General features: G+C 40.4%; 1 protein-coding gene across 1 annotated transcript in view; it reads right to left on the bottom strand.

Moving 5' to 3' along the window:
* sigirr (single immunoglobulin and toll-interleukin 1 receptor (TIR) domain) overlaps positions 1 to 18,787 on the bottom strand; it is a 50,006-nt gene extending 31,219 nt beyond the window's left edge. The window contains exons 1-5 of the mRNA XM_060838445.1: positions 18,222 to 18,787; positions 14,329 to 14,652; positions 7,513 to 7,720; positions 4,340 to 4,470; positions 574 to 714 (exon numbers count right to left, since the gene is read on the bottom strand). Of these exons, the coding sequence (XP_060694428.1) occupies positions 574 to 714; positions 4,340 to 4,470; positions 7,513 to 7,720; positions 14,329 to 14,652; positions 18,222 to 18,345 (928 nt within the window). The 5' untranslated portion in view covers positions 18,346 to 18,787. The remainder of the gene's footprint in view (positions 1 to 573; positions 715 to 4,339; positions 4,471 to 7,512; positions 7,721 to 14,328; positions 14,653 to 18,221) is intronic.
* Positions 18,788 to 19,834: the final 1,047 nt, after the last annotated feature.

Here is a 19,834-nt window from a genome sequence, read left to right as displayed (position 1 = left end):
TGCGGGTCCTTGATAGGCCTGTCAAGCACAGGATGTTTATCCTTAGATAAGCACATGGATGATTTTGGGATAATGTAGGGGGACGAGCTGAGAATAGTTCACAGGTCGGCGCAACATCGAGGGCTGAAGGGCCTGTTCTGCGCTACATTGTTCTATGTTCTGTAGTGAAAACTCCCATGATATAAGAAACTGGTCATGGATATTGTGGTACTGAAGAATCTTACTGACCTTCTTTTTAAAAGCAGCCAACTATTATACACAAACGTTACATTTCTTAAACACAGTGGTATTAGAATACAGCAGAGAGCGACATCCTTCTGGTAGCATGTCATGGTCCCAGTGATCCCAAGGCAAGACGGAGTATGGGATATTTATTCCCTCATGTCACATGCTATAATGTCCTTTAAAGGTATGCTCCCAAAACTGGAGTGACACATAGCACAACATCCAATATTATCAGGAATTTCCTTTTGAATTTGATTTTTCCAGATATTCGAAGAAGAATTGCTGATGCATTAGGATTATTCTCAAGTTTTCATTATCAAAGAACCTGAAGGAAAAAAAAAGACTCACCATTCATTTCAAATTCACCATATTTATTTCTGTACCACAGCTGCAGATCCAGTCGGCACTTCACATACAGTAATCCAGCCAGGAGCAATGCAAATAGCACCAGGAGAGCACCCAGTACTGCTGGCACGTGGCTGGCATTATCTACAACCAGGAGAAACACAGTAGGTAATAGGCATTCTTACATTAAGTGGCTATGATGTGGAGGAGCAGGTGTTGGACTGGGGTGGACAAACTTAAAAATCACACAACATCAGGTTATAGTACAACAGGTTTATTTGGAAGCATAGCTTTCAGAGCTACCTGATGAAGGAACAGCTAGTGCTTCCAAATAAACCTGTTGGACTATAACCTGGTGTTGAGATTTTTAATATTAACTGGCTCGAAGAAGCTCTATAAATAAAATGGGTACTTCGCGATCTCATTTCTCAGCACACCCAGAATGAAAAATTTGGCAGCTTTCCAGATACTGACCCTCCGTAGCAGTGGGGCTGTGTTGTTTAAAATACATTTCATTGTTGTAGAACGTTTATTGATCAAGTTGAGGAACAAAAGTCTAAAGGATGGGTACTTTCCAATAACAGGCATTGTTAGAATCATGCACTTCCAACTCTGGAACAGTTAAGTTCTTCTATCTGTATCAAGCACATACCTTAAGACACACAAACCAATAGGTCTTATATCCATCAGAAAGAACAAAATTGGTATTTAGTTTCATGATGACGAAGCTTCTATTTTACATAGTTAGTATAGAATAAGTAATGAAATGGAAATAGGTGTGTTGATTAGGAACAGTCATGGATTTCTGAAGGAAAATCCAGTATGACTAACTTGCTGGAGTTTTTGAGAAGTAACAGGAAGGTCTGATGAGGGTTAATCTGTTGATATTGTTACATCGACTTCCAGAAGGCATTTGTTGTAATACAGACCTGTGAGGAATGTTACAGGCCATGGAATAAAAAGGGACAGTACCAACATGAATACATGTTGGTTGAGTGATAGGAAACAGAGTTGTGGTCAATAGAGTTTTTTCCCCCCCCTAGCTGCAGGAGTGGGTGGATAGGAGGCACATGAGATTCAATGTAGAAAGCTGCGAGATGCTGCCTTTGGTAGGAAGAACATTTAAAGGCAATATAAAATAGGGAGATACAAGTCTGGGGTGGGGGGGGGGGGGGGTGCAGGAGTAGAGAGGCTTAAATGTATGGGCATAGATCATTGCAACTGGCAGTTCAGATGGAGAGGGCAGTTAACAAAATATATAGTACCCTTGGTTTTATGAACAGGAGTATAGAGTACTTCCTTTAGACCAAAGAGGTAGCCATGGGCACTTGCATGGGCCCCAACTACGCCTGCCTCTTCATCAGGTACAAGCAGAAAATGTGTTGCTGGCAAAGCGCAGCAGGTCAAGCAGCATTCAAGGAGGAGGAGAATCGATGTTTCGGGCATGTGCCCTTCTTCATGCCCGAAACGTCGATTCTCCTGCTCCTTGGATGCTGCCTGACCCTTCTTGGATGCGGCCTGACCTGCTGCGCTTTTCCAGCAACACATTTTCAGCTTTAAACCTCCAGCATCTGCAGTCCTCACTTTCTCCTCTTCATCAGGTACGTGGAACTGTCCATCTTCCATAGTTACACTGGTACTATTCCCCAACTTTTTCTCTGCTACATTGATGGTGGTCTCCTTCCTATCAGAAGGATGTTGTGAAACTTGAAAGGGTTCAGAAAAGGTTTATAAGGATGTTGCCAGAGTTGGAGGATTTGAGCTATAGGGAGAGGCTGAATAAGCTGGGGCTGTTTTCCCTGGAGCGTCGGAGGCTGACCTTTTAGAGGTTTACAAAATCAGGATGGGCATGGATAGGATAAATAAACTAAGTCTTTTCCCTGGGAGGAGGGAGTCCAGAACTAGAAGGCATGGGATTAGAGTGAGAAGGGAAAAAAGTTAAAAGGGACCTAAGAGGCAACTTTCTCCACACAGATGGTTGTGTGTGTATAGAATGAGCTGCCAGAGGAAGTGGTGGATGCTGGTACAATTACAACAACATTTAAAAGGTCTTTGGATGGGTATAAATGAAAAGGGGTTATAGGGATATGGACCACGCACTGGCAAATGGGACGAGATTAGGTTAGGATATCTGTTCGGCATGGAAAAGTTGGATCATAGGGTCTGTTTCCATGCTGTACATCTCTATGACTCTATCACTGTATCGCCACCACCTCGTGCTCCCATGAGAAGATTGAACAGTTCATCAACTTCATGAACACCATCCACCCTGACCTCAAGTTAAACTGGACAGTCTGTAAAAATGCTATCCCTTATTCCTAATTCCTCCACCTCTTCCACATCTGCTCCCATTAAGAGTAATTCCATTGCAGAACATCCCAGATGGCCTCCTACTTCAAGGAACACTATTTCCCCTCCCACGTGGTCAACAATGCCCTCCAGCTCATCTCCTCCACTTCCTGCACCACCACCCTTGATCCCCACCTCTCCAAATGCAAGGGTAGAACCCCCCCCCCCGGTCCTCAGCTTCCACCCCACCAATCTCTGGATACAACGTGTCATCCTCTGCCAATTTTACCACCTGTCAGACCCCACCACCAGAGATATATTACCTTCATGACCTCTATCAGTATTCCAGAGACTATTCACTCCAAGATTCCCTCATTTAGGTCCACACACCCCACCAACTCACTCTCCATTCCTGGCACTTGCCCTGAGACAGCAAAAGGTGCAAAGCCTGTGCCTACACACCACCTCCCTCAGCTCCATCCAAGACCCCAAAAGATCCTTCTCCATCCGGCAGTGATTTTCCTGCACATCCGAACACCTCATCTACTGCATCCATTACTCTTGAAGTGGTCTCCTCTACATTGGGGAGACAGGACACCAACTTGCTGATGTTTCAGAGAAGATCTCTGGGGGACACGCACTAAACAACCCCACCGCCCTATGGCTGACCGCTTCAATTTCCCCTACCTCTCTGCCAAGGACATGCAAGTCCTGGGCTTCCTCCACCACCAAGTCCTAGGCACCCAGCACCTGGAGGAAAAACGCCTCATCTTCTGCCTTACGACCCTCCAACCATACAGCATCAGTGTTGATTTCACCAGTTTCCTCATCTCCCCTCCCTCCACCTTATCCCAGATCCATCCCTCCAACTTGGCACTGCCCTCTTGAACTCTTCTACCTGTCCATCTTCCTTCTCACCTATCTGCTTCAACCTATCATATTCATCCCCCACCTTCATCTACCTATGCCCTTCCAAGCGCCCTTCCCCGCCCAGCCCCTTCCTATTTATGTCTCTGCCCCCTTGCCTGCCTACTCCCCCCGCCCCCCTGCCCCTCGTCTTAGAAAAAGACTAAGAAGAGATTGGATATAGATTTAAAATCATGAGCAGATTGGATAGAGCAGATCTGAAGAAGCTCTTGCTGCTCATAAAAGCAACAAGAATAAGCAGGCATAGGTTTAAAGTGAGTTGCAAAATGAACAAATGTGATGCAAGTAAAACATTTTCACAGAGTATGTCATTTGTGTACAGAATGCACTGCCAGGAAATATGGTGGAAATTGTTTCAAATGAGACATTTGAGAAGGCATTGGACAATTATTTGGATAGAAATAATGAGCAAGGTTACAGGGAAAAGCAGGAGATCCCACTATGGAATGACGCTTATATGAAGAGCTGATGCAGACATGGATAGAATGGATTCCTCTGTGCCATAACAGTTGTGATTAATATTGACACTAGCCATAGTCTCACAATGACTCACAATCTCTTTGTAATGTGAAGGTTGCTGATCCTTTTCTAATGAAGCAGGCGAAGATTCCATAGTCACTCTCGCCCATCATGCTGATGTTCAGAAGACTAGAGAGAAATTTCTCTGAAGCATTATGATTAAACCTGGTGAACAAGGATACAGAAAAGACACCATTACATTATCTAATGCAGAGTCTAACATCAATCTTGCCACTGGTCCTTTCATCCTCAGCTGCACATCTGTATTTGACTCACTACAATGGAATATCATATGCTGCCTCCCCAGGGCTTCTACAATGATAATTTCAAATGTTACCATGTTCCTTTATCATTCACAAAAACAGTTTTCATTTGTCCCTAGCGTTAACTCACAGGTGGAACTCTTCCTTCTTCAGTTAGAAAGCTATGAGTTCATATCCCATTCCTGGATTTGACCATATTCTCTCTGGGTCAGTGTGGCATTGGTGGAGCGTCACCTTTCAAAATACTTCTCACATGACAGAATCATGAAACAATACAGTACAGGTGGAGATATATCAAGATACCAAATCTTTGTCTGACATGTGGAGATAAATGTACATAGTACTATTTGAAGTTCAGGTAAAGTCTGCTTAGTGTTTATCAACTGAAAAGCAGGAAAATATATTATCTGACCATTTATTTTACCTTTGACTATGTGATTGTATTGGGTGGGAATTGGATGCTGTGTCTATCTACAAAATAACAACTGCTTCATTTCAATTCAATGGCAATGAAGCACTGAGGAACCAAGTCTTGTATCATCCTAATCTTTGCTTCAAAGCCCATCATATTTCTACATTCTTACCTCTGTTCAGCTCTGTCCATTTCACTCCACTTTGTTGAAACTGAATCCACACCCTGCCTTTAAATTTACCCCCACCACTGCTGGAACTCTCATCCATACCTTTCCCATCTCTAGACATCTTACTGGAGAAACAACCATTAATTCTTTTTCATTTAAAGTTGAGGGGAAATTTTATTCTTGCATTGGGACAATTCTAGATAACTTCATCATGTGGATCTGTAATATAATATTGGGAAGCAGATTTTAAACTGGGCTAACCTGCAGGTAAACAAATTTTGAGAATTAATTGTTTCCCATTCAGGTTGTGAACCTTTCACACTCAGCATGTCCAATACATGTAGCCAATTGCATTGTGCTGATTGGGTGAGGAATGCTGGTACTCAGATCAGGAAATTTTTAGGTCGGGTAGTTATGTTCAATAGCCCAGAAAATAATGGTCCATTGTAATGCTTTGGCAACTAATTTATTACAGGCCAGAGATTGAGTTTAATCTGTACACTTCAGTGGCATACTAGGTATTTATTTACTGGGAAACCTAGGTCAGATTTCTTTTTAGAAATATAAATGTTTAAGAGTTGCAGCATAACACTGAAATCTGGGTGTATCATAGAAAGACTACAATAAGGTAGAATTACAAACTTCAGATATCAAAGAATTGGAAGCTGATGACTGAATTAGAATGAATTAAAATGTAGTTCTTAAACGAGAAGGTAATTTTGTGAGGGTACGGTGGGGGTTCCAGCAATTGACAAGGGGCATAGCAGGTAGTTGTTCACTAAAAAATACTTCACAATATTAGATTCGGAAGGTAGGTAAATAAAAGTATTTGTCAACATTTTTTCTTGAAGTGGTTTGCTATCAAGTCAGAACCTCTCATCAGTCATTATTTTGATGTACATAAACAGACAGTATGTTTGAACAATTCCAATGAACGCAATATCAAACAGTTTATTCTGTTAATTTGATCTAAAGAAAAGCTGGTCATTTTAGAAATGCTGACCAAGTACTTTCATGGATATAAAATGCTGCATGCCTCATGAGCATTTCCAGCACTTTACAGCAGTGTTGTCCAACACATGTAGCTTATTGCATTTTGCTTAATAAATAAAAAGTAACCGACACCATCGTTTGGTGAGTGATCTCAATACTCACATTACATGTACGTACATACTCCTAACATTTTGCATGCCTGTCTAAAATGGCTAGGTGAAAGACAGAACTTTTTTTTTAAAACTGCTGCATGGACTTTGTTAGATACTAACGGCTAGTTTTCCACCAAAATGTTGCATGACACAAGTTAAAGGGCTGGACTTCAGCACCACTGAAACAGTAACGCTGTGTGGTCAATTGTAAAGTCAGGCCAGCAGCTGGAAGTAACCCAACCAAAAATGCATACTTTCAACAGATGGGTCATAGCAAAGTGGGGACTAGTTTGGCACTGCTTGTTGTGCAAATCAGCATTTTCAGTCATCATTCCAAAGTCTAAACGTCGCTTGCAAGTGTTGAACACAATCCTATGTGGTGAACAAAAATGATAAAATTATTTCATAATTCCAAATTTTTGGTGAGAGCAAAGCTTTGCACTGAGAGGTAGCAGATGTTTGTTACACAAACATACACAACGAAGCACATTAACTTGTATTTGACCATAAAGGACCCCCACCAACTTTTACAGATGCACCATTGAAAGCATACTGTTCAGGTGCATAACAGCCTAGTATGGCAACTGCTCTGCCCAGGACTATAAGAAACTACAGAAGGTTATGTGCACAGCTCAGACCATCACGGAAGCCAACCTCCCATCTATAAACTCCATTTACTAGTACCATTGCTGCAGAAAGCCTGCCAACATCATCAAAGACTCATTACCCAGCTAGGTAATGCCCTCCTACAACCTCTTCTGTCAGGCAGAAGATACAGAAGCTTGAACACGTTAGCAGGTTCAAGGGCAGCTTCTTCCCTGCCGTAATTAGACTGAAGAATGTACTCTCTGACTTCAAATAATGTTGATCTTGCCTTGTGCACAGTGTAACCTGCATACCTTATTCTATCCAAGATTTTTTTTTCACCACATGATCTGTATGTCCTTGCTTATTGTGGTCTGCCTGTACTGCTCACAAACAAAGCTTTTCACTCTACTTTAGGTACATGTGACAAGAAATCAAATCAAATCATTGCTGAGAGCTCATCTGATAGTGGGAGATGGATTGGGAAGTTAAACTAATAGTGGAGATTAATCCTGCCTCAGAGCTATTGTTCTGTATGATTAATGTGGGGAGACAGGAAGGCCTAAGCAACAATGCCACATTAACTCCATATATTATGCTGAAGATGGAATTATAAATTGGTAGAGTTATTACCTGGTCTCCTCAGTGGAGATGTATTTACTACTGTTCATGATCACATGTCCATCTTTACTCCACTCGATGTTTGAGTCACACCAGTTGAACTTCTGGTCATAGAGTAGCTTCACTGTACAATTCAACACCATCCAAAAGCCAACAGGCAGAAAGTAAGTCTGATTTCCAGAAGGAGACAGGAATGTGGGAGCTACAGTACAGCGACTATCTAAACAAAGACAAAAACACATTACTGCACAAAAGCCGTTACTTCATCGTGGGGATTTAGAATACCTTTTCACAAAAGAGGGGGATCTGCATGATGTCTTTTATAGGAAGAGGACAGGCACTTCCGTGGGCTAGCATGCAGCCAAGCCAGGAACAGCCTTATGATTTACCATCAAGCACAAAAAAATTAACTAACAAATGAAAAATAATGAACAAAAATAAAATCTGTACTTCTGCCATTTTTGCACAAAGAATCAATTTAACGGTTCTCTTCATTTTCTGCATGTATATTTCCTAGCTAATTTACCTGCAGCCCTAAGTGCTACATAGATTATCACCCGAGCTCATGTGTGTTTATGCTAAATAATTAAAGGAAGTATAATGATTCAATTGTTAACATTCAGTTTAAACATGAACTACATGGTAGAACAACCTAAAAAAAAGTGTGATCTTGAAAAAGAGAGATTCACTTATTCCCACTCTTCTTTTCTAAAAAGCACACTCAATTTTCACAGTACAATAGTAGTCAATAATACAACAAAGACAATCAAGCAAACTTGAAGTTTAACTCCTGATCCACATTATGTTAAATTTTGTCAGGCAATACTTTACATTGTCTGATTGACATGACTATTCCTGAGATATGGAAGGGAGAAGAGATACCAAACTGGTCTCCTGCTCCTACTTATTATACAGTGCTGTGGCTAGAAAGTGATTGTGTAGATGTTAGATGAGGGTATGTGGTTCAGACATAAAATTTTCCAAGGTCAAATATTTGGTCTGGCAACTTGAATACTTTTATTATTCAGTCAGGAGAAGTGGGCTGCACTTTTTGGGCCAACATTTATTGGATGGTGCCAGTTTCTTGACAGTTGCTACACTCATCTAGGTAAGGGAAAGTACTTCACAGTCCTGACTTCTGCCTTGTAAATAGTGGACAGGAAGTGAGTTATTCATAAGAGGACTCCAAGCCTCTGACATGCTTTTCTAGTTACAGTATTTATATGATTAACTTGAAATTGAACTAACTAATGATACCTTTTAACATGTTGATACTCAAAGATTCAGCAGTGGTAACACAACTGAAAGTCAATGGACGACGGTCAATTTCTCCCCAGTTGGGGATGTTCGCTGCTTCGAACTTGTGTGGTTCAAATGCTCCTTGTCAGCCCAAACCTGGATAATATCCAGGTCTTGCTACATTTGGACAAAGGATGCTTCGGCATCTGTAGAGATGTGGATAGTGCCAAACACTGTGCAATCAATTGGTGAATAACATTACTTCTGACTTTATGATGGACAGAAGGTCATTGATGAAGCAACTGAACATGGTTGAGCCTAGAACACCACCTTGAGGACCTCCCACAGAGCTATCATGGGGCTGAGATGATGAATGTCCAACCACCACAACATTCTTTTTTTTAAAAAAAAATTCAGAAATGCTCTTATATACAACTGCACATCCCCACCAACCTCTCTCCCCCCCCCCCCAGTAACTCAGTGATGTTTTCAAATTGATTAATTTTCGTGCAAAGCCCATTTAAGGGCAGTAAAATAATCTTCTTTTGTTCGAGGTATGACTCCACCTAGCTGCCTTTACCAACAAGGCAGGTGTTGTCCAGGCCATCATGATTGAGGAGGAAACTCAGCTCCTGCAGGGGTTTAAATTTGATAGAGGAGACATTGAATAGACTGTCAGTATTTAAAGAGGACAAGGTGTTGGGACTGCATGAGATGCATCTAATTATACTGAAAATAGAGAGAGAGAGGAGGAATTGCAGAGGCACTGGCAATTATCTTCCAGTCTCCTGGGATTTGGGGTGGGTGACAAAGGATTGGAGAATTGCAAAAATTGCAAAGGGATACCCTTATTTTAAAGGTTTGTAAAGATCAGCCCAGCAATTATAGCCTAATTAGTTAAAGTTCAGCGGAAACTTCTGGAAACAATTGGTGGGAATAGAATTAATAATTACATGGAAAAATGTAGATTGATATTGAAGAGTCAGCATGGAATTAAGAAAAAATTATGTCTAATAACCTTCTGGAGGTTTTTTGAAGAAGTAACAGAGAAAGTTAATGAGGTGAAAGCCATTGATGTGGTGCACAAGGATATCCAAAAGGAATTTGATTGAGTGCCACACAACTAACTTCTAAGGAAAATACATTGGTTATGGAATAAAAGGAGCAGCAGCAATATGAATACCAGACTGGCTGAAGGATAGGACAGAAAACAACAGTTAATGGTTACATTTTTGGGCTGGAATATGGTTTGAAATGCAAGTCCCCAGGAGTCGTTATTGGAATCCTTGCTTTTCCTGATATACATAAGTTATCTAGATCTCAACGTGCAGATAACAATTTCAAAGTTTGCGGATGACATAAAAGTTGGAAGAATTGTAAACTGTGTGGAGGACAGTGTAGAACTTCAAAGGATATTGAACAACACTAAAATGGACACTAAAATGAAGTTCAATGAAGAGAATTGGGATAGATGATGCATTCTGGCTCGAAGAACATAAAGACAAATCTAAAATAAAGGTTACAACTCTAAAAGATGTACAGGACCAGAAAGCCCTAGGTAGACATATAGGTAATTTATTAAAGAGGTCTGGACAGGTATAACTGATACTAAATCATACAATATCGTACACTTCACAAATAGGAGTGAGCAAAACCCTCTACTGGATGGTTACTCAGCAGCAGCTCCCATCTATGTCTGGCTCCTCACACCTCCAGAAGGGAAGTAAAAAGCCCAGACCCAGAGTCTCACTTGATCCAGCCCATGAGTTTGCAGATTGTGCTTAAGTACAATTCTGCTGCTACCGATGGCTTCAGCACCTCACAATTGCTCAATCGAGATACTGGATCTATTTAAGATCCATCACCCTTCACATTTAGCCCTATAGCAGCACCACACAACACAATGGAGGGTGTCCTCAATTTGAAGACAAGGCTTCATCTCCAGAGGATTGCACAGTGTTCACTCCTATCAATACTATACTGGACTAGACAACTGCATTTTCAACAAATAGTTTGGTAAGGATGAGGTCAAGTTTGTTTTTCCTGCTTTCCCAGTTCCTTCACCACCTGTCACAGATCCAGTCAAGTATCTTTGTCCTTCAGGAGTCTGCCAGCTTGGACAGTAGGGATGCTGCTGAGTCACTCTCGGTATTGGACATTTAGGACCCCACAAGAATACAAGCACTTTTAGTGCTTCCTCCAAATAGTGTTCAACACGGTGGAGTGCTGATTTATCAGATGAGAAGGCATGGCAAATGGTAATAGAAGCAGGTTTCCTTGTCATTGAACCTATGAAGTAGAATAATAGAATCCCTACTGTGCAGAAAGAGGCCATTTGGCCCCATCAAAACTGCACCAATCCTCTGAACAGCATCTCACCTGGACCCATCCCACTACTCCATCCTCAGAAACCGGTGTGGGATTTTTAACATGTCTAACTCACCTAATAGGTCCATGTTTGACTTGATGCCATGTAATGTCAAGAGATCTGGAGTCAATGTAGATACTTCCTAGAGCAACCCTCTCCCTTCTGTATACCACTGTGCCTCCACCTCTGCTGGATCTGACAGGATATACCGAAGAATGGTGATGGAGATGTATGGAACGTTGTCTGTAAGTTATAATTCTGACAGTACGATTAGGTCAGGCTTTGGCCTGACTAATCTGTGAGAAAACTCATCCAATTTTAGCACAAGACCCCAGATATTAGGAAAAAGGAAAAGGAACTTTGCAGGATCAACTGGACCAAGTTTTCCATTGTAGTTTCCAGTGTCAAGGCTGATGACTGGTAGTTCTTTTACATTGCTTTGAGAATTTGTTGTGGTTCGATATAACTAAGTGGCTTGCTAGGTCATTTGCAGAGGACATTTAAGAGTCAACCAAATTGTGGTGGGTCTGAAGTTACATGCCCATAGAAGGCCATCAGATTTCTGCCTTCGAGGCCATTAGTGAAGCAAATGGGTTTTTAAGACAATTGATAATTGTTTCATGATGATTGTTAGACTTTAAATTCTACATTGCTTGATTTTCAATTCCAGAATCTGCTGTAATGTGATTCAAACCTTAGTTCCTAGCGTATTACTGAGGTTTTTGGTTACTCGTCCAATGACAATACCATGACATCACTACCTTGTTGGGGGGAATGGATGAAAGACTAGCAGCAGTGTGAAGAGACAAAACAAATAAAATAATTGATTCTGCAGAATAATAGCAATTCCCAACTCATTAATAAAATTATTGTAAGGTCATTGTCTCCACATTATTAACTGTGCTATTTTTTAACTCCTGAGACTGATGTTGACTCTCAGCGCAAGGCAAAAAGTCAACAAGGTTTTCAGGTGAACAAGAGTACACTAGTAACCTGATATTTCAAGGTGATTGTATTCTCCTAGTATTCAAGTGCCGAGGACAACAGGAAATGTGGAGCTGAAGCATGTGGAATCTTGCACAGTTAATCAGTGACAACTTCACATAACATATCCAGGCTCAGTGAACTGAAACAGGAATGAGAAGGTTGAATCCAGCATCTCTGATAAAAAAAAAACGATTGTTGCATCTTTAAGAAATGCAACATTACTCCAAAGGATATCAATAAGGATTTGTTTGAAGGTCACATCAATGGTAATGTAATTTGTTTTGTATAAAAACCCACTCCTCAAGTTCAGCCATGCTTACTGTGTCAGGACAGAGTTAAATTTCTTATGGAGCCTTTGTTCTTTCCACCGAATGATTGAACTATGCCCAGGAGTCATTTTGATGCACATTATTCAAATGGATACTCATTGCATTTGACATCAGGATAGTGTGCGTTATTTATCATGAGTGGACATCACAACTAAGTTGATTTCTGCCTCATTTGAGGTCCATACTTTCCAGTTGAAATCATTGGATATCAAGGAGGAGGAGGAACCTCACATTAGTTTCAGTGAGCCTGATCTTTTTTCAGACTTTAAACCAACTATTTACATGGATCTAAACACAATGCAGTCAGTATGCTGCTTGGAGAAGGGATGGAAAAAATTGCCGGAATGTTTGCAAGACCACACACAGCCCATGCAGGGAAATTACAACGGCTTCTTGTTGAGTATTCCTACATTTGGGGAGCAGGACATGTTTACATGCCATGTGCCAACAGGATCAGCTCTCAGTCTACAAACCCAGGAACAGCTTTTTCCCAGCTGCTATTAGACTGGAATGAACTCTCTAGCCTTAAATAATGCTGATCTTCCCTAACATACGTCCTGTGAAATGTAACCTGTATGCCTCTGTCCAAGTCTTTTCAATCTGTATATCCTTGCTTACTATGATCTCCTTGTATTACTTGTAAACAAAGCTTTTCACTGTATGTCAGTACATGTGACAATAAATAAATCAAATCAGTAGTAGTTTGCTACTAGCTACCAGGCCTTGTTGAAGGCACTATATCTGATTAAATGAAATACATGCACAAGAGCATCCTTTAGTTCAAGTTTTAATGGATAATTCCATGAAATTCTGTGGTCTGAACAGTGAAATCCAGATGTGTTCTGTGATGTCTACAGTAGGACATAAATCTAATGCTGGACTCATAACAGTAGAATGTAAACGTAGTCTGCCACAAGGTCAGCTCTGTGCATGACTATGTCCACCAGTGAACGAAGGTAGAGGTAATATTTATGTGCCATAGATCTCAAAATTAATAGATGAATTTCAATGAAACTTGGGAAACACGTAGGGTATGGCCCAAGGAAAAACTTAAGTTTTTAGCTAAGATGTTGATCTGAACATGGATTCTAGAGTGCTTTTTTTAAAAAAACAAAACAACATGTAAAAATGTCATATATCCTATTTTATATTGTATTTTTTTCAGAACGTCATGCATTGTCTCAGCTGCTGAGATGAAATTTGTCACAATTGTCAGAATACAGGCTGTTTTCAGAGCAAGTTATTTGATGTGGTTAGCCTGAAATCTCAAGCTCTTCATAATAACTTCTTAAATTCTTAGTTATTTTTGTTTTCAACTTTGTAGTTACAGAGCATCAACCAGGCAGAAAAATAAACCAAGAAAGACCGCTTTACAGTAATAACACCAAGTTAACGCAGCATTGAGGAGAGTGGGGGATGGAGGGCATATGCATTGTATTGAGTGCCTGCTTCTTCGTTACTGAACATCAACATCATTCTTAGTGTTTCTGGCCCATGTTTCAGTCTCAATGGATTCACACAATATTTTTTCCAAGCCCGTTATCAACTATCCCATTCAGGCACTTATGTATCTGGCACGCACTTATGACTGCCATTCACATCATAAGCAATGCATGGACATAGAGACTTCAATACTTTATGCTACCAAAAAAAAATCCTATAAAATATCATATTTTTCTCTAACATTTACAAACCTGCATTTCTTTGCAGTAGACCTCTCAAAAGACTGAAGGATGAAATATAGGAAGTTGCTTTCATCTCTCCAAACTGGTGTTCTGACTATTCATCCTCCAACTACCCATTCAAACCAATGCTCTTCCAAATCAGGTGCTGCTAAACATAAAATTTTATTTGATCCTTTTGATTTTATAAACAATTTACAACATTGAGTTGCTAATTCCTTACCTTCTATACGGAGTTGCATAGTGAAGGAGTGAAATCTCTGTCTGTTCAAGCTGACTACGCAAGTATAATTCCCAGCATCAGAGTTGTGGAGGGTATGGAATGTGAGAAATGCAGTTCCATTTGGATAGGTGCTGTTAGTTATATGTGAACTCTGGTTAATATTAAAAGGAAGGCAGTTCTTGATCCACTCAACAGTGAATTCTGAGGCAGATGGTATCCGCTGCAGCAGTTCCTTGCTCAGTGGACAAAATAAATAATGTTCCTGCTCCTGCTTTGTCCAGACATAATGGTCATAGAAGCGATCGGCATCAATACATGAGAAATCTGTTGATATATATTACAAAATGAAAGTAATGTCTTTGCCTCAGGTTTTATAAATTCTTTTACAGTTGCCTGAAACACAATTCAACTGCAACCAGATTTGATCTATTACATAAAACACCTCACCAGCTTTATCCAACTAAACTTTCAGTCATTCATCTCATTTGCATTCTGTTAACTCACCCAGGTGGACTTGTGCAACATGCTGCTCCTGCCATGTCAAAGCCATGGAGTAGCCAGACAACACCAGGCATGCCAGAGCTCCAAATGGAGCACAAACTGCGCTTGAAGAATTTTGAAGACAACAGCTGAGTGTATGAGACAGCTAATTACACTGGATTCCAGTTTTGTGCCAGATACCCAAATCTTCACATAATCAACTCAAGGCATTCTTTCTTTCAATGTTTGTGATAAGAAATCCAAGTTTTTGCCACTACATAAGAACTCCAATATTTCAATCTGAATATGCAGGAGAGCAGAGTGCATTCATCTCTAAAATCACCACAAATATTCAAGAGAACAGTACTCCTCCTCTTAAATATTAGGAATATCAAATCATTGTTTTTACATCCCACAACAAATTCAGTTTCTAAAGCACTGACTCCACCTATCTCCCTTTTTAACCTTAATGTCTTAGCTGATTTCAAGATGATCGTGTCAGTCAAAGCACATTCCCAAAAATTCCAACATCTTAACTACTGACTAACCCATGCCATAAACAAAACAATTACTAACTCTATGCACTTGTATTTTTATAATAAAATCCACTGTAATTTGTTCTGACAAAGTCAAGTTGTTTTTCCAAATAATGAAAAATAAGTAGAGAAGAATGAATTTTAAAAACTTTTGTTGGAAACAAAATTTAAAAATTAAATTAAAAATTAATTGATCAAAAAGGATGAGACGACCCCACCCATCTTCAGCTACAATCTTTTCCTAACTACAATCTGTCCTCAATTAGGGATACTGCATCAGAAATGTTAAATATGTTTTCTCTGTACAGATCCTGCCAGACTGAGTTTTTCCAGCGATTTCTGGTTTTGTCTCCAGAGAATGTGTTAGCCTAATGACAGGCGTATTCTTTAATTAAAACCTAACAGGGGACTGACAGATTGAATAGTTGGTAATAAACAATTGCTACATATCATAGAACATGAAAAGTCTGCAAAACTGTAGTAATCTACAAGTGCAAACATTTCTACAATATTGCAGGCAAATATCCACCATATATTTATTCTGAGGATAAAGGAAGAGAACAAAAAGTCAAAAGGAGGAAGAAGAGGTTTATAAAATCATGAGGGGCATGGGTGAAGCTAATAGATAAGATCATTTCTCATGGTTGCAGGGGTGGAGGGGGGGTAGTATAGAACTAGAGAACATAGGTTTACATGAGAGGGGGAAAATTTAAAAATGGATCTAAGGAGCAGCTTTTACACACAGAAGGTGATGCGTGAGGAGGTGTAGGAGGCTGGTACAATTAAAACATTTAAATGACATCTGGATGGGTATATGAATAGGAAAGGTTTAGAGGGATCTATGCCAAGTGTTGGCAAATGGTACTAGACTAATTTAGGATATCTGGTCAGCATAGAGTTGGACCAAGGGTCTGTTTCCGTGCTGTATATCTCAATGACTCCAAGTGCTTTCAGTGTAGTGGCGTAAGGGTTAACATCTAAGTCAGTCAAACCTGTCATTCTGTACACAGGCACTTTGTACCTTTCCACTACCTGGAGCCACACAGTATAAATTCAACTGAGCAGCAGGTGTTGTGTAAATACTGCTGTATCTGCCAGTTTCTGACTCATGCTCACATGATACAGCTCAGCATTTCAAGCTCCTCTCCCACTGCTCATATGTCTCACAGACTCTTCTCGACCTAAAATAGATAGATTTCCTGAAATGACAGATAGAGGTGGGAAAATAAAACAATTGAAGGTGCGGCATGGGAGAACTGCCTAAGGGCATGCAGGTGAACCGAAACTATGTAACATTGTTCCCATGGTTCTGAGAGTCAGACACAAAATGCAAGTTCCCGAACAATTGTGTACTTGTCCAGCAGGTTGAGTGTCCCCTTAGGAAGTCTCTCCAGGGCCAGCAGAACAGATTATTTGCACTGAATCTCATAATGAGAAGAAAATCCATTATCAATAGGGATATTGAATATTTAAAAAAGAACAATTTCTGAAATACAACGCATCTTAAATGGGGTCACACAATACTACAAGCTGACCAGTATTATCATTTGGGCCTGTAACCTTCAAGCACCTCCCTCCTCTCCCTCAGCAACTGCTCCCCAATTGACTGGCAACATTCTTGTAATAATATTTTGGGATGCAATTCACTCAAGCTAGGAATCTAGTTCAGTCTTTTCAACTGGATAAAAGTGCAGCAACAAACAGGAACAGTGCTGTTGTGTGATTTCTCTTAAACTTTGCAGTTAAAATAATCCAACTACAACATTAACACTTGCAATCTGACTATTGCTGCAGTATAAGCCAAAAACCATCATAAACTCTGAACAGGTCAGACAACATCTATAAAGAGAAGAAAACAGTTAAACATTTCATGTCAATCATCTTTCTTCAAAACTTGAATGTCTTCCAGTTCTGATGAAAGGTTATCGTGCTGGAAAATTAATGCTGTTTCTGTTTTTACAGATGCTGTCAGACCGCCTGCAAATTTCCAATATTTCTGGTTTTATTACATTTTATCGATCTTTGATCTCAAAGTTTCACTTTTTTTTCTATGTTCTCCTCTTTTCTCTTGAAGGTGCATAGTTTTGCAGGTATAAAGTTCCACAAAATCGAACAACCTCCTAGTACTTTATTTATATGGCCATCTATTGTGTGTAATAGATGGGTTTTGGCATGATATTATCTATATTGTACCATCTGAACAACACCTGTCTCACAGGTAGGTTTGCTTTAAGCATTGCAGTAAAGGTCAGAGGCATCAGCTCTCTACAAAGGTGGTGGCCAATTCAGGGAAAGTCTTTGAAACATTAGTGACAGCTCTTAAACTCTATTTGACCTAAAATAACTGCAGTAATTTCACATTTAAGATAAATGCTCACATACCTAAAAGTGCACCCTCCTATTCTCAAGACTGATCTTAATCATGTTTTAAACTGTATTTATATAGTTTCAGAACGCAAGTCCTTTTAACCGGATGGAAAAACATTCATGTTTTGAGTCAAAAGAGTAGCTGATTAAACCAATTTGAGCAATTCGTGACCCTTTTCCTCTCCTTCTCTATCATTCCAAAAATCTAATTGCAACTCAACTTTTGGTCATTACTGTTGATCACTTTTACTGACCTCTCATTTACTTCTTACGGTTAAACCTTGGAATTTCATGTTACACCAAAAACACAATATACACACACAAGTTGTTTTTGATCTGTAAACATTAGATTAAGAATACCAACAGTTTCTTACTCACACATTGTCTACCAAATCTGCATTCTCAGAAATATACATTCTACTCATAGGACAAATTATATTGACAATGAAAGTCCAGAAACAAATAATAGATTGATGCGGCCTATTTAATGTTGATACCAACTGATCTTACCTGGCTTTGAGGTTCCCCCTGTCTTCAGATCATTTTCTTCAGCAGTTCCAACTCTACTCAGTACACAGAGAGTCAGTGCGGTACAGAAAGTTCGAACCCACAGAAATTGCTGGCTCTTCCACATTATATCGGCGCTCTTTGAAGATTGTTATTGTTGTTTTTCGCTGTACAATACGTACCACGGGACGGATTACAAACGCAGGTGGGTATGTAGGAGAAAATAACGCACAGGTTCACTGCAATGTCCAAACTTATATCCTGGGCATTCCAAAGTATCACACACTATTCAGCAAGTATCAGGTAATGAGCACAGACTACCAGTTCATATTGAGTCTTCATTTAAACCTCAGCAACTTCTTCCAATTACATCAAAACTCAAACGTTAAAGAACGCAATAACAAACAGTTCGGTTAAAACGTAGGTATCAAAGAGTTTAACAGCCTGCTCCAATCCAACAATTAAAATCCAACCGACATTTTTTTTTACATTGGTTTCGGTTTCCCCCAGCACTAGATATGCATTTTAAATGTTATTTTTCTGGGAATTCATCAACAGGAATTAATTGCTGCCGCTTCCTCGCTGCTGCGATCGCTCGAGCCGACTGGAGCAGGTGCGCTGATTCCAGGTTCCAGGGCTCCACACGCTGGGATTGTAGTCCTGGCTGATGCATCCCAAAGCTTGAATGAACGAGGATCGGACGTAATAAGGACTACAACTCCCGACATGCACCCGCCACTTGTGCACCGGCTCAGGACACGATAGCAAAAGAGCCAGGTAAGAGGGGGCGGGGCTAAAAGGGATGAGTGGTATTGTATCCAGTGGTGATGCTGGAGTATGGTATGCTGGAGGGCTGGCGACTGGTCTCTGGAATATTGGGAACCAGGAGAATTGCTTGTAGCAATAGTAACGAGAGACAGGCGTGGATTACTGGAACACTGAGAAGGGTCAACAGAAGAGGGTCACTAGTGGCTCAGTGGTTAACAGTGCTGCTTCACAGCGCCAGGGACCTAGGTTCGATTCCAGGCCTCTAGCAACTATCTGTTTAGGGTTTGCACATTCTCCCCATGTCTGCGTGGGTTTCTTCCCACAATCAGGTGGGAGCATTAGTCAGGGTTAAATGTAGAGCAGTAGGGGAATGGATCTGGGTGGATTACACCCTGGAGGGTCAGTGTGGACCTAATGGTTTGTTTCCACACAAGGGATTTATGATTTGAAGAATATGGGGAAGGGACAGGAGGTGAGAGTCACTGGAACAATGGAGTGATGAAGGCCAGAGTGACAGCATTTGACATCAAGACTGCATTTGACTGAGTTTGAGCATCGACGAGCCATAGCAAAACTGGAATGAATGGGTATCGGGGGGGGGGCAAACTGTCCGTTGGTTGGAGTTATACCTGGTGCAAAGGAAGATGATTATCATTGTTGGATATCAGTCATCTCAGCTCCAGGTGTTTCTCAGGATAGTGTCCTAGGCCGAACCGTCGTCAGCTGCTTCATCAATGATCTTCCCTCCATAATAAGGTGAGAAATGGAGATGTTTGCCACTGATTGCACAATGTTCAGCATTATTCATGACTCCTCAGGTACCGGTTCAAATGAAACAAGACCTGGAC

Source organism: Hemiscyllium ocellatum, chromosome 18 (genome assembly GCF_020745735.1).
Source record: "Hemiscyllium ocellatum isolate sHemOce1 chromosome 18, sHemOce1.pat.X.cur, whole genome shotgun sequence".
Lineage (NCBI taxonomy): Eukaryota > Metazoa > Chordata > Chondrichthyes > Orectolobiformes > Hemiscylliidae > Hemiscyllium > Hemiscyllium ocellatum.
The sequence above is the reverse complement of the archived record's forward strand: the minus strand, read 5'-3'. Positions and strand labels throughout refer to the sequence as shown.